The sequence below is a fragment of the Augochlora pura genome, chromosome 7 (assembly GCF_028453695.1).
Source record: "Augochlora pura isolate Apur16 chromosome 7, APUR_v2.2.1, whole genome shotgun sequence".
NCBI classification, from domain to species: Eukaryota; Metazoa; Arthropoda; class Insecta; order Hymenoptera; family Halictidae; genus Augochlora; species Augochlora pura.
In genome coordinates, this window is record NC_135778.1 from 250,199 (window position 1) to 265,163 (window position 14,965).

At 36.2% G+C, this 14,965-nt stretch overlaps 4 protein-coding genes across 4 annotated transcripts; 1 reads left to right on the forward strand and 3 right to left on the reverse strand.

Annotated features, from left to right (window-relative positions):
• Positions 1-96: 96 nt before the first annotated feature.
• On the reverse strand, positions 97-4,690 carry Afg3l2 (AFG3 like matrix AAA peptidase subunit 2). Its single transcript, XM_078188054.1, has 13 exons — positions 4,492-4,690; positions 4,039-4,159; positions 3,649-3,955; positions 3,474-3,567; positions 3,215-3,380; positions 3,000-3,132; positions 2,546-2,664; positions 2,194-2,469; positions 1,852-2,079; positions 1,412-1,638; positions 1,136-1,312; positions 843-1,061; positions 97-707 (listed from the first exon to the last, which is right to left on the reverse strand). The coding sequence occupies exons 1-13, from the start codon at positions 4,573-4,575 to the stop codon at positions 438-440; spliced, it is 2,421 nt and encodes an 806-aa protein (XP_078044180.1). The 5' UTR covers positions 4,576-4,690; the 3' UTR covers positions 97-437.
• Positions 4,691-4,996: 306 nt separating this feature from the next.
• LOC144472540 (uncharacterized) lies at positions 4,997-8,139 on the reverse strand. Its single transcript, XM_078185723.1, has 8 exons — positions 8,045-8,139; positions 7,677-7,974; positions 7,092-7,268; positions 6,605-7,016; positions 6,272-6,465; positions 5,881-6,210; positions 5,690-5,818; positions 4,997-5,614 (listed from the first exon to the last, which is right to left on the reverse strand). The coding sequence occupies exons 2-8, from the start codon at positions 7,869-7,871 to the stop codon at positions 5,540-5,542; spliced, it is 1,512 nt and encodes a 503-aa protein (XP_078041849.1). The 5' UTR covers positions 7,872-7,974; positions 8,045-8,139; the 3' UTR covers positions 4,997-5,539.
• Positions 8,140-8,395: 256 nt separating this feature from the next.
• Positions 8,396-10,107, forward strand: Eif3i (eukaryotic translation initiation factor 3 subunit I). Its single transcript, XM_078185724.1, has 5 exons — positions 8,396-8,547; positions 8,853-9,099; positions 9,187-9,467; positions 9,544-9,744; positions 9,818-10,107. The coding sequence occupies exons 1-5, from the start codon at positions 8,545-8,547 to the stop codon at positions 10,064-10,066; spliced, it is 981 nt and encodes a 326-aa protein (XP_078041850.1). The 5' UTR covers positions 8,396-8,544; the 3' UTR covers positions 10,067-10,107.
• Positions 9,956-14,276, reverse strand: Parp1 (Poly-(ADP-ribose) polymerase). The gene is made up of 5 exons (XM_078185722.1): positions 13,984-14,276; positions 13,458-13,599; positions 12,709-13,250; positions 12,438-12,643; positions 9,956-12,346 (listed from the first exon to the last, which is right to left on the reverse strand). Exons 1-5 carry the CDS (start codon positions 14,095-14,097, stop codon positions 10,381-10,383), a joined length of 2,970 nt encoding a protein of 989 aa, XP_078041848.1. The 5' UTR covers positions 14,098-14,276; the 3' UTR covers positions 9,956-10,380.
• Positions 14,277-14,965: the final 689 nt, after the last annotated feature.

The window sequence follows — 14,965 nt, forward strand, 5'->3', positions numbered from 1 at the left end:
AAAATATAAATCGTGGCTTATCATTTCTTTCATCCCCAAGACATCCTACACGTCTCTATAAGGTATCTAGCTTTTTCTAGTATAAATTAAAGAAGGTACAACTAAAATCGACGTGCCTAAATATATCGGCATGACGAATTTATTTTCAAGAAGAATTTCCATGAATACTTTGTGTCATTCCATTACAATTTATTTAGCAAAAGTTCATGCTAGCCGAAGAAGATATAATGTACATTACAAAAGAACCGCGGTGATAAAACTTGTTTTTTTTATAGGGCTAAAAACGTGGTAGCCACCGACTTATACGAGCACGAAAATTACAAACGACGCAATCGACGGAAACCAACGCATTTTTTCTGTGTTGTTACTTAAATACCGCTATATATTTCAAACTATAAGACAATGTACTTAGCAGACTATCATCTAAACTAATATAATTATACTCGTGGTTCCGGCTGATCCTTCGGATTACTGGACGTTGGAGCCTCCGGAGACGGCGGCTTCGTGTCGTCCTTTTTAGTCGTGTCGTCATCTAACGATTTGTTCCACTCCTTCAATCCTTTTGGCAGGCTAGTATCCTCTTCGAAGGATCCCGTGCCTTCCACAAATTGCTCGTAGGTCGACTTCTCTGGGAACGGTCTTGCCCCCAGCAATTCTATCATGTCATCCCTACTTAGGATCTCCTGCTTCAACAACCTTTCAGCCACCTAATCCAAACGGAATACTGTCATTGTACGCGATTAATTCGAACGAATTTCAAAAACTAAAGCCCGATCCGGCGGCGGACCATGACCCTTTGGAAACCATGCTTGAAAGGTAAATAGATCAATTATAAGCTATACCTTGGCCACATTGTCCTTGTGTTGCGTGAGCAGTTCGTGCGTTCGCTTATGAGCTTGCTCGATTAATATGCGTACTTCATTGTCGATTAATTGCGCGGTGTGTTCGGAATACGGTTTGTCGATCACCGTATCGCCATACTGCGGCATATCGAAACTAACATTGCCCACCTTTTCGTTCATACCATACTGGACTATTTGAGCGTACGCGTTCTGTGTGATCTGTTGAAAATGTCATACCGTAGAAATTGATCGGTTTGTAAAATCATTTGGAAACACAATGGAGTACGTATTACCTTCTGTAAATCGTCTTTCGCTCCCGTTGTTATACGACCAAAGAATATCTCTTCCGACACACGTCCACCGAGCGTCATGCACATCCTATCGAACAATTGTTCTTTGGTGTAAAGATACTGTTCACGCGGTAAATACTGAGCATAGCCTAAACCTTTTCCACGGGGGATTATGGAGACCTGTTACGTTCGCGTGAAAAATAATTATTTGAATTCCTTGCTCTTGGCTATAAGAAATCTTGCCTACTGTCGAGCAAGTATTAAACAGAGGAGACGTACTTTCAAAAGAGGATCCGCGTGCCTAAGAAACCAGCCTGCTACCGCATGGCCGGCTTCGTGATACGCAACTGTCTTTTTCTCGTCGGGTTGTAAAACATTTGTCTTCTTCTCCATACCGGCGACAACTCTCTCAATTGCCTGTTCAAAATGGTTTAGTTGAATATTATCGTTCATGTCTCTCGCTGCTATTAAAGCCGCTTCATTGCACACATTAGCAATATCAGCTCCTAGAAAGACCTATGTATAATTCTCCGATGGTACAAGAGCAATCTTTCAATATTCCTTTTAGTAAAGGATACTGTTCTAAGTATTATAGGAACGTTCAAGTCATTTTTGGCGTTCGACTGGCATACTGTACTCCACAATTTTTGAGCTACAAGATCTTTTAAAAATACCCTATAAGACTTAACACTGTCCTCTTTCTAATGAAATTTATATACCTGTGAAGCCAGGCGTCAAAGAAGCCATCTTCCTAGCCAATTGGTCTTTATCTGTGGTAGTTTTCAGAGGTGCTAAATGTACTTTAAAAATGGAGGCTCGTCCTTTAATGTCCGGAGCAGGTACAAAAATTTGTCTGTCGAATCTTCCAGGTCGTAGTAACGCCTTGTCTAGAATGTCTACTCTGTTGGTAGCTGCCAATACGACTACGTTGGTCGTTGTGTTGAATCCTGGTGAATAATAAATTTTACCAACAGTCTGATGAATACAATATTGATCAAGTGCGTTCAGTTACTATTATTATTATTACTATTATTATTATTGTTTTTATTATTATTATGTACCGTCCATTTCAACTAGAAGTTGATTCAACGTGTTCTCCTGTTCAGAGTGGCCACCAAAATTTCGACCCCCTCTTTTCCTACCAACAGCATCGATTTCGTCAATAAACAATATACATGGAGCATGCTTTCTAGCCATTGCGAACATGTCTCGAACTCTTGACGGACCAACACCGACAAACATTTCTAGAAATTCGGAACCTGACACTGTGATGAAAGGCACATTCGCTTCTCCAGCTGTGGCCTTGGCCAGTAACGTTTTACCGGTACCAGGTGGACCTGTAATCGTTCCCGCGTTCCCATGATTAGTACCATAATAGAATATGCAATTAATCACTAGATAAAGTATGTTTACCTGTCAGCATTGCACCTCTAGGAATCTTAGCACCCAGGTCTATGTACTGTTGAGGATTCTTTAAAAAATTTACAAACTCCATAATTTCAATCTTCGCTTCCTCACAACCAGCGACATCCCTACATTTTTTAATATCATACAATATGATGGCCTATTCATAGCAGTTTCATGGCAAATAATAAACTATTACTCAAATCTGACATCGCGTAATTGTATACAATTCTTTTCTACTCTATCGCATGTTTCCTTTTTCATTAGATTTCTATCAAACTAATAATTGAAACTGCTTTTACACACGTTCCTCTTCTATAGCCGCTCGTTATTCATTTACGTTTTGCTGTTATCCTAAAACGTGCTAGAAAGAAAGAGCCTCAGAGTAGAAGACAATTGTCTACAATTCATCGGAATGCTAAAAGAAATGGTGATATATCATCAGTCACACGGAATCACTTACTTAAACCGAACATCGATGTCTTTGGAATTAATTAATTTTGCAGTCGATTCCATTACGGAACCAAAGATTCCGCCTCTTTTACCTCCACCACCAAAACTTTGCATCGATTTCCGTAGCACGAGTAACAAAAATCCTACAATTGAAACATTTCTATTGTAACTGATAATAATTTGTGAACATCCAATTTATATGAAGTATAAAAGAGCATGTCCTACCCCACATTATTATTTGCGGTAAGAATTTCATAACATGATGCATTTCAAGTTCGTCTTTATAGACTACCAATAAATAATTTTGTGGTTCCACGTTCATCTCTATCTGGGCATTCTCTAAATTTCTCTCAAATGTTTCGGTACTTCCAATATTGAACCACAGAGTGTCCTATAAAATTAATTGTAATGAAATTGCATGATTTCCCTATATAATCGTTTCACATATAGTTGCAAACTTTAGATAGTAATTCAACAAACTCACTGATCCGTGTAAGAGCTGGCCTGGCAACAGCTTCACGCGAACCCATTGTTTATTAATAACTTCTAATTTGTCTACAATTCCTTTGTTCAAACACCTGCGATTATTTTACATTAGATTTCTATCCAATTTAAATAAAAAGCCATATTTATTCAAATTAATGAGGATATATAATTACTGTGACAAAAACTCTCTCCATGTAACTTCTACGCCGTAAGATGACAATAGCTGCAAGTATGCAAAAATAGCTAATACCACAGCGATACCAGCTATATACATTTTTTTTTCATGCCATGATTCTTCAGACGGTCTTTTTCCTCCTGAAGGGTTCATACTGAATTGGAACTTCCATTGACCACCAATATTATCGGTAGGTGAAGATCTAGATGATTTAGTAGTTTGTGGTTTAATAGGCTCCTTAGACGATCCTTCTTTAACTTTGTCTGCAACTTTTTCTGCAGTTTTGGAAGCATTCTTTCCGCTACCTGTAAATGAAAAAACAAAAGTCTGAAACAAGCTCATACTTGTCTGTCCCATATTCAATGAATGAACAAACTAAAGTAGCAACCTCTAAAAAACTTTTCAAATCCTTTCGGTGGTTCATTAGTTAATAACCTCCATTGCTGTTGTACCTGTTCCAATATAGCCACCTCATTTCGATTTCTAAATAACGACAAGTACCTTCGTAACTGAAATGAATCGTAGACCATTAATTACATTATTTACAGAAAAAAAAATACAAAACTAATCAAATGAACATATACTTGAATTGTATACAAAATAAAACTCAATGTGCCGTTCCTAATAATATTTAAATGTGAATTGCAGCTTGCTTAACGTGTGCTTTATGTAAAGTGTCCGATTGCTTTTACACGAACGGCATAAACAGGAAAAAAGTATACGGATTTGCGCTGAATCCATTAAACAAGCATAAAAATTGAAATTCGTAATCATTATGTAGAGCAAATATATTTTTTGTTTGTTAATCGAAAGCATAGGTTATATTAGGTTACATTCGTACCTGAAGTGTATCCTTATTTTTATGTACGAATTTTAACACCAACTTCTCGAATTTAGTGGCCGAGCATAATAGTTGATGAGCCATTTTTTTGTAGTCGTACTCGACAATCACGTAATATGATGAAATTTCGTGAATTCTATCTCTAATACCACCGCATAACACATCACCGGCTACAAGCCACCATTTACCACCATTCTAATAAAACTCCCCAGTCTTGGCCCCGGTCCCCACTTTCCGTTTTCAACACACGCGCGAATGTGCCCGCGCGCGCGCGTGCGCGACTCGTGATACGAGTAGAGTGTACATATTCTATAATAAATTGTTCTAAAAATCTGCTGGTATTGGTCGATCATCGTTGCACCAACGGAATCAACTAATGACAAAAGATCAACGCATGATTCGTAAAGTGCGCAAAATAATCAATGTTGTTGAAAATAGAATGCACAACCGACAGAAAGTATTTTTGATTTTCTAAGAAAAAGTATTTTTATTATGTCGCATGCTGCTTACGACATTCGATTGAATTATAACGTGATAATTTAAATAATCCTATTTGTCTACAAAATTTTAATTAGTCCGTAACGTACAAAATATATTCTGTATCCGCAGCGAAAATTAATATACATATTCATCGATATACAATTAGACTTATTTGTACAATGCAACGAATGCAGAACAATAAAATCGAAGAAGAATAAATCGCAATGATCGAGTACATTCTTCTTATCTTTGTTCGCACAGGCAGCTTCATTAACTCTGTGCACGTAAAATGTTTTCATGTTACTTGAAGCGGTAAAAAAAAATAAAGCGGGTGGGATTTAAAAGTTTCTAAACGCGAACAATAAGATAGCAATAGTTTCGTCATACGTATAAAAGAGAACTTGATGATCAACTGCCGTTAAACGATTATATTATTATGACAGAGCAGTTGATCGCCATTACTAGCATTGCTTTTAATATAATGTACAGAGTTAACGATCGACTATGTATGTACTGTACACGAAAAAGAATATTAATCATTCTTAGTCGTATGATCTGAACTGCTGTGCTAACTTTCTGTTTGTGAATAATTCGAATTCTCCTCGATGCTTATGGAACACGGAACGTATTCTTGTACCGATGCCTGAAACAGAGAAAGAGGAATCGAGAAGTTGTTAATCACTATTATTTTGAGAAACAAAATAGATAAAGCACATACAGAATTAACAATAATTTGTCGTCCCTCTTCCAAGTTCAGTCCATCCATGTCGTCCGCTGTTAATATTATTACAGAATCCTCGGCTATGCTATTTTCATCTATATAAGTTATAGGAATTTCTGAAGACACCTGAAATTCAAATATTGCATAATGCATGTACAATAAATTTACAATTAAAAATAATTTAGTACCTCGCAGTATGTGAAATCAGATCCCTCTTGATTCCTTACTACCGCGTTCTGTTTAGAATTCGCTACCCGTTGTTTCCTCGAGTTCAACAAACGCTCCGATTTTTTACCGTCTTGTTGGAGTCGTCTCCATATCGTAGTTTTAGGAATACGATAGGTCATCGAAGCAGCCGCTTGCGACATTTTTCCTCCTTTACAGGCAGCAACCGCTTCCTCCAAACGGGATCTTTTCAACTCTTCATTTTCCGTCTTACGTTTCTTCCAAAATGATAATGGCAACTTTCCCTCGTCCACTAAGCGAGCCTTGTCCCTGAACAAAGTGGTCTTCGGAATCTACAACCATAATCGCAATGTTATCGTGGAACTTCGATAAAATAAAAATCCCTCGTCTTACTTTAAATTCCAGCGCGACTTTAGTCAACTTTTCGCCTCTCTCCAAAGCTTTAAGCGCGGCTTCTCGTCTATCAACACCATAGGTCATCTTCATCTCGGAACGTAGTATCTTATACCCTTCCTTCTGAATTCTTCTCCATAAGACAGTCTTAGGTATACTGAACATTTCCGACGCATGTTGCAAACTTGACCCACCTATCGACGAAATAAACTGAATGATATGAAAAAATGACTGTTTTAACGCATTTGCATTTTCTGTGATAACCGTTTACTATGTTTGAAACATTGTAATACCCGATAGCAAAGATATTGGCATTTTGCAAAAGATACAAACCGATTACAGCATTTATGGCAGCCTTCATGCACTCTGCAGGATATTCGTTTCTTGTTGCAGTTAGGTGCACACCTAATGCCTTTGCACGCATGTACAATGTTGAACGCGGTACGTTGTGTTTAGTTGAAGCTTCTATTAACGTTTGCCCTGATTTCAAGCCATCGATCGCGGATGCTAACATATCGTCGCTGTATTCTCTTTTTATCGTGTCACGTCTGCGTTTCTTCTTTTTACTCAATGTGGAATTCTCAGAAAATCTCTGTTCCTGCTGATCTTCCAGATCTTCGTACCCATACTGTAATGCATTCATAACATTTTCATCTGTTTCATTAATTACAGTCATTGGTTCCTCGCTGTTGTCATTGTAATCTTTAGTACCCCCGACCGAGTGAATTTCATTAAGCCCATTGATCTGTAATCAGTATGGAATATTAATAACTAATTCGTGCTAGAATAGAACCAGCTGTAACATAAGTTAAGGAAAAACCTCAATGAGACCACATATTTTCAAGGAACGTGCCGCATCCAATAAACTGCTAATATTCTCCACTGCTACTCGCACTTCTCCATGATAAATAAATTCAACGATAGACTTGATATCTTGTGCTGATATATCGCTTAGTATTATCGTCGGATGGTCTTCGTTTACTTGACTCAGAACATCCTACAAGCGTACAGAGAATGTTAAACTACATGCCCTCATTATATCAAAATATTATTTATGCTTATATTTACTATATAATCTCATAATAATGAAATGTTTAGTTAAATTTTGAATAAGAATTGATTAATTGTTCGCAATTTTTTGCAATTGTTTACAAACATTTTTCTAAATCAATTCTAAATGAATTATTATTTTATAGGTTCGAGCAGAATTCAAATAAATGAACAGCTTGAATAGATTTGATTAAATATTGTTAAAATTTTAGGAAAATGCGTGTGTGTTAAAGTACATGAGATAGGTAATTGATTTTTTTACGCAGTTAAATCGACAATAATCATCATAAATTGATGGGGAATTGATATTTTTAAGTATATTAGGTCGACTCGGAAAAATGCAAAAGTTGTTTACTCGAAACAAAGTACTACAAGCGCAGAGAACTATGCGATGAGCATGAATGCGTTCTCCAGCAGCTGCCAGTATTACATCCACCATACAATCTTCCTCCAAAAGTTGTCTAACTACATCGGATAAGTGACTGTGATAATCATTCCATTTGAAACAATAGCTCTGATTAATTTCATGTTGAGCAACAACTTCAGACATGCTGTTTCAGTTTCGTTTCCTTTCCCAATTTTCAACAATGCGTATACACAACCGGAATTTGGAACGGGACTGATCTTCGTAATCTAGATGCGACAACTCGTTGCTAAAACATATCGTTGTATGTATTTTTCAAAAATTCTGGCAGATTTCATAAATGTTGATTTCTTACTTACTTCGTATACGTAACTCTTCTCTTGTGCTTAATTATTAATAAATCACATTAATCACTGCTTACGAATTAAAAACTCTATGCATTACCTATTACTAGACACGCGTTCATACGTGCACATGAAGTTACTGTATGTACGTATGTATATCCATTAAGACTTTTTAAGGCTTTTTTCTGCGATGTGACACGTTATCATAGATACATACGCATATATAAGATCACAGAGCATTGTCTCGGAGATGAAATTTTTGGCGGAACCATTAAAATGTTTATGCGCAGAAAATTAATTTAAAAAAATGCCTATCTCGCCTGTATCAAAATGTGTATGCCCTGTGGTCCGGTGTGTTCCGTTTTGTGGTCCGGCTCAGTCCGATCGTCCAGTCAAACCTTTCTATCAATTTGTAGGTTCGTGTCCTTTCACCGCTTGAGAGTTTTGTGACTGAAACGCTGTTAATCTCTTAATATTTCATAAACGTTTCATTTAATTGCTTACTACACGAAAAGATGGTTAGTCGTTATACGTAATAATAAATAATCATACATGTTGTTCGATGGAAGTAGTTTAAGCGAACTTTTTGTGAAATATTTAAACATGTGACAGTATAACCTCAATGACATTAAATCGTCGTTAACGATGTAAACCTTATGGACATACATACTTAAATTATTTTACAGCGCATTTGATTTTGTAAAGGTTCAATCGTTATTCCGGTGTTCAATGAATTTGCTTGATTTGTGAAAAATGCTCAGTAACAATATCATGGTTACGTTAATATAACCGAAATGTAAATAAATCGTTCATTACATTTCAGAAACCTTTGATGTTACACGGGCACGAACGTGCTATCACAAAAATCAAATACAATCGAGAAGGAGATTTATTATTTTCGTCAAGCAAAGATAAAAAGCCAAATGTTTGGTATTCTTTAAATGGAGAACGTCTTGGAACGTTTAATGGACACAATGGTTCCGTATGGTGTATCGATGTCAATTGGGACACGAGCAGATTTATATCTGGCAGTGGTGACAACACACTGAGAGTTTGGGACTGTCAAACTGGTTTGTATATTGTGCTAAGTAAAAGAAAAGTTGACGCAAATGAAAATGATATTTGATTTTCTACTACATTTTGTAATTGAATTTTAGGCAAAGAAATTGGTCAACTTCAGACAAACAGTTCGGTAAGGGCATGCAATTTCAGTTATTCAGCAGACCTTGCTGTCTATTCTACAGACAAAGCTCTCGGTCACCAATGTGAAATGTTCATCATAGATATCAGAAATGTTGATGGAGCATTGTCGCAAGAAGATGCAATTTCTAGAATTTCTGTTAACGGTCCCAGAATCTCTGCTATTTTATGGGGTGCTTTAGATGAAACAATTATCACTGGTCACGAAGATGGTGAAATTACCCTTTGGGATGTGAGAGTAAGTAATATCAAATATTTTATAACATTTTCGATACCATCTGCAACTAATCAATGTATCTACTTTATTTTTGTAGACAAGAAAAAAGTTGAACAGTGTTTCAAGTCACAAATCTCAAATTAATGATATGCAGTTCAACAAGGATGGCACCATGTTTGTAACTGCATCAAAAGACAACACTGCAAAACTGTTTGACAGCGAATCGTTAATGTTACTAAAGACCTACAAAACAGAAAGACCTGTAAACTCTGCCACAATTTCTCCTATTTTCGATCATGTATGTTCATACTCGATCATGATATTCACAAGACCGTATTTCTGATTATTTATGAGAATTATAATTTCTACAGGTGGTCCTTGGGGGTGGTCAAGATGCTATGGATGTAACAACAACGTCCACTCGTCAAGGAAAATTCGATTCACGATTTTACCATTTAGTATTCGAAGAAGAATTTGCGCGTTTGAAAGGTCACTTTGGACCGATCAACTCTCTTGCGTTCCATCCAAATGGTCGCAGTTTTTCAACAGGTGGAGAGGATGGCTATGTTCGTATTAACACTTTCGACCAATCGTACTTCGATTTTCATTTTGAATATTAATTGTTAATAAGTGAAGAAATAAATATGTATCAAACAAAGAAGCGGTTCAAATGAATTAATTCCATTCGACGATTTATCAAATTGAAAGTCAGGTTGTGTATGTTAATAAAAGCAATCTGGTATTTTATGTAAATTTATTTTATCAACTTATAGAAAACTGTTCATACATATATATCACGGGAACAATATATTTATCACGTTCATCAATACGCGAGGTAGTACCGGAAATATATTTATGACACAAAGATGATGTTCGTTAAAAATAACTTATAATAATTCTATTGTAATAGTCAATGAGACTGCGTAGAAAAATATTACGTCTTATACTTGAATTCCATCTTTACCAAGTATTGTATTTTCACCTGAGCAACATCGTATACAATGTATTCATTGTACAACAAAGACGATTTCTTAGGAAGCTTCGTAGTCATGGGTGTACCGCACGGAATTTCAACGCCATCGTTTGTCTTATGTGATTTTTCAGGATCGGGCTGCGTTTGACCACGACCAAATGTGGAATGTTTACCACTTGGCAATTTCTCAATAAAATCTGCCGCGTACCTTTCATACATGTTACCTAATGCGACTTCGCATAGCAGCAACAACCCGGTGGAATTCTGGCTGTTCGTGCAACAGTAGTTGGCGGACTTGGACACCATGTCCGCAAAGTATATACCTTTACCAAACATGTAACCGGTAACAGGTGCCTCTGGAGGAGCTTTTCGCAAACCCTGAGAAAGTATACCAGCAAAGTTAGTTGTTCTGGAACCGTGCCACAACAGTTTCTTATTCGGCAGCTTTTTAAATGGTTTGTATCTACTATCTTCTCCTTGTCTCTTAATAGTAAATACATCTTCGATGTTAAGATCATACTGGTCGTGAGTCGCAGCATGAGTGTTCTTAACGTACTCTTCGATGAGTTTGTACTCTTCGCCCTCTTTATCCAATACTTTAATGTCTGCATTTAATTGTTTGTAGTGAGCATCGAGTGGATTCTTCGACGAGTCTACCTTAGCATGCAAAAGCGAGTAAGCAATTTCCATCTCTAGCAATGCATCAAGCATCTCACATTTTGCATGGATCTCTTCGGCAGTATTTAAGATCTTTGGTCCGGATACTCCAAAGTTATGTGGTATCAAATTATAAAATTTATTGGAAGCGGCTATTAAAGTAGTTCGCTCAACGTTCTCGTTTTTCAATAGCTTTTGCAGATCTGTTAACACGGTGTACGCCTTTTGTATTTGCTTTTTAGTTATCTTTCCAAGTGGCATCTTTTCCGTGTCGATTTCGAACTCGGCCATTACTCTCTTCATGGTTGACACATCGAATAACATTCTTATTAGATCTTGAACTGGTTTTTCTAGTTCGCTTTTAATATCAGACTCTAGTAACTGGGTGGGAACGTCCTCACCATGATCAATGTCGACTGGGTACATCTTGAGAGGCACTTTCACAAAGTGTTCCCTTTGACTCCAAACATTTCCAGTTTTCTCCTCGTACAGGTTCTCAAACTGTTCTATACATTCCTCTATCGCTAATTTTTCTAATTTTGTACCACCGATTGTTGTGCCTATTCTTCCCCAACTTCTAAACAACCAATGTTTCTTCTGTTTGTCGTGCTCTAAAATCTGTAACTTGTAATAACTATTTTTCTGAGTTTGTATATCCGTAAGTACAAGTGTTACAGTGTACTTATCTTTACCCTTCTGATACACGTGAGCTATATCTTGCAGTTCACTGTCAGGATCGACAGTTCCTCCATCTTTTAATTGTAATTTTATTTTTCCAGATCCGGACTTTTCGTAGGAACTTTTACTTTTGCTTTTCGCAGCGGACTTTTCCGCTATAACATTAATTCTACTGGACAAATCACCACCCCAACTGGAAATAGTTTTCTTCTTAATTAGCGAGAGTGCAGGCTTTGTATATTCTTTAGCTTCGTCAAGAAAATCTTCGGTAATAACTTGAATATCAAGACTCTGAGCTTCTTCCATCTTCGCACCCATTTTGTCGATCTCCTTTTGAGTCGATATCACAGCGGCGATGTTTTCGTGAAGCTTCGTACTCACCTCTCCTCCTAACTGGAGGATTTCTTTCTTCAATTCGGTTTTATCTTTCGCCGTTCGACCTATGATAAAGAATTGCATATGCTTCAATGGTTTTGGCTTTGATTGAACTTTTGGTCCAGAGTCAACTTCGTCTTCTTTTTTTATCGAAGTAGACGTTGATGGCGCTGTCACTTTTATCAATCTTCTGTTGACTTTGCACTTCAAAGATTTGCTATAAAATATTTGGCGAGCAATTAATTATTTCGTTGTCTTATTTATTAATATACTAATATCATAAACTAATGCTAAGCAACACCACTTACAGCTCAGGGTATTGTTGTTTCAAGTTCGACGGTATCGATATCTTTTTTCTCTTAGGGTCTTGAGTTACGTGCTCACATTTAGCCCATTCCGTTACGTCTCCAGTGCATTTGTATCCTAGCCCTGAAGTGTACACAAGTTGCCCACCGCATTTCGAGCATGGCTTTAGAGCACCAAAGCAAATTGTATCGCTCAATCGGTCCAGCAGCTTTGATAAAAAAATCAAGATTCACTTACAAGCTTATTAGAAATTATAGACGATTTATTACTTACAGCTGCTATTCCTTCTGGAATCTGTTGTTCGTTCTTTTCCAATATAGCAATAAGATCGTTCTTTTTTAGCGAAGATAGCATATCCCGAATCTTAAACAATTCTTTGTTTTGCATCTCCATTTCATTCTCTTCCTGGAGATCCTGTGGTTCCTCTTTCATTTTCTTAATCGATGGAGCATCGCTTGATTTAAGTTTTGGTAAATCTGTCTTGACTTTTTTCTGATCATCTTTGGAGAGATCTTTTAAGCCAGGCAGATCTCCGCCACTTTCAAGAAACTCCAACTCTTGCCTTACTTTCACAAAGCATTCAAAATGATACCATCTGTCGATACCACCATATTTTCTGCCATGTTCACTTTCAAAGTCCTTCTTAGACACCCTAATCTCACCTTGCACTATTTTCTCTTCACAGCCTTTGCAAGTTGACTTATTAGATTTTGCATACTGAATCAGAAAGTCTCTTGCAACACCTCCATTGTTTGCTGCGTTGGCTCGTTTTCTTCCTTTTGCAGCAGGCAATGGTGAAAGCAAATTAGCTTCCTCTATTTTAAATGAAAACAATTTTTCATTAATTAATGAGATTATTGAAAACTCTTTCTTAACAATAAACAAAATTATTTGTTTGCTATAAACTTTGATATCGTTAATAAGACTGGGAAACACCATTAAGAAATTAGTAATTATAATGATTTTGTGCAAACAATATAATTGAATATTAAATTCTATTTAGGATGTATGAAACTACAAACCAATCTTTTTTTTAATATCTTGTTGATCATCCCAGCGAATGTTATCAAAATTAGCTACATCCGCAGCAGACTTAGGTCTCTGTTTTAAGAAGAAACAGGTAGGATGATACCATTTTGGTATTTTCCCATCATGAACGGGACTCTAAAAATTAAATAAAAATTTGTATATTAATAAATGATTAAGTAAATTGCTGAATAAATATACAGAACAAAGGGAAGAAACAAGTACGAGTAATTAAATAAAGTTAATAATCAATGGTCGTGTACAATACGACTTTGCATACATAATCGAAACAAAGGACAAAAGCGAACGTGCGTAACCTAATAAACGAGGAAAATCAATCCACATAAATACATAGGATTATGCGTGCACTAAACTGGTACTTGATAAAGATGATGCTCATACCATCAAAAATAACAAATAATGTTTCATACAAAATTTATTACAAATTCAAGATTCTGTTGCCGGCAACGGTCATAATGTATGAATGAGACAAACAATTTATACATGTTACAAAATCCCTACCTGTACAACAGCAGCAAGCCTCAATGAATCTTTTAGGATAGATTTCTTACAATTTTGACATGAGGCACGAGAGCTTTTCGCATATTCAATACAATATGGTAAATTAGGATCCATCGTTTCAGGAACTCCTCTTTCTTCGATGGTGAGATTCAACTTTGAAAATGAAACCCCGGAATCGGAAGCTCCCTGCCACCTAGATCCACCCAGCTTCTATGTACTAGTTTACAATCGCAATTGCATAGATGCAATGGTGTAGAGTGGAAGTGTCAATACATAGCGGTGTAGCACGATTACCCGCCAAATCTTGAAACATTCAGAAACTGCACTAGACAGAATCTGAATTAACAGAACTTATATTCTACATGCTACAGCATATGTGTAATTTTAATTTTATAAAAAATATAGCTCACCGAAAATATAAAAGTGTTTTATATAAAGCGTTTAGATAATAATTTGCGAACCGACCAATAAGCGGAAACGTTGTCACCGGAAGTGCAATTCAATTTAAAAAAAATAAAAACTTTCTTCTATTGTAACTTTGTTACTGAGCATTCGTTGATGAAGAGTTCAATTAATTTTGAAATGGGATGAATTTATCTGTTGTTATAATGAATAATGATAATAATAACGAAATTAGTAACAGCAATAATATTAATAATAATATGGCAAAACAGTGAACAGCCCCATTGTCACAATAAAAACGATATTCTCTGTTGATTGAAAGTATAAAAGAAAGCTATACATACTTAGATTTTATTTTACATTTACGATCGAAAGAAAACAAATACAATACATTTTCAATAATGAGAGGAACAATTGTTGTCTACTTTTAGGTTCATTCCAAAGCGGAACGCATGATTAAATTCTATTATTTTAAGTTCTCGGTTGAATAATTAGTAAAATGATATCTTGAATTATAATATACCAATTTGGTATCGTCGACAGAGGATCTTCAAATAAATTTCACAGTGTAATACAATGT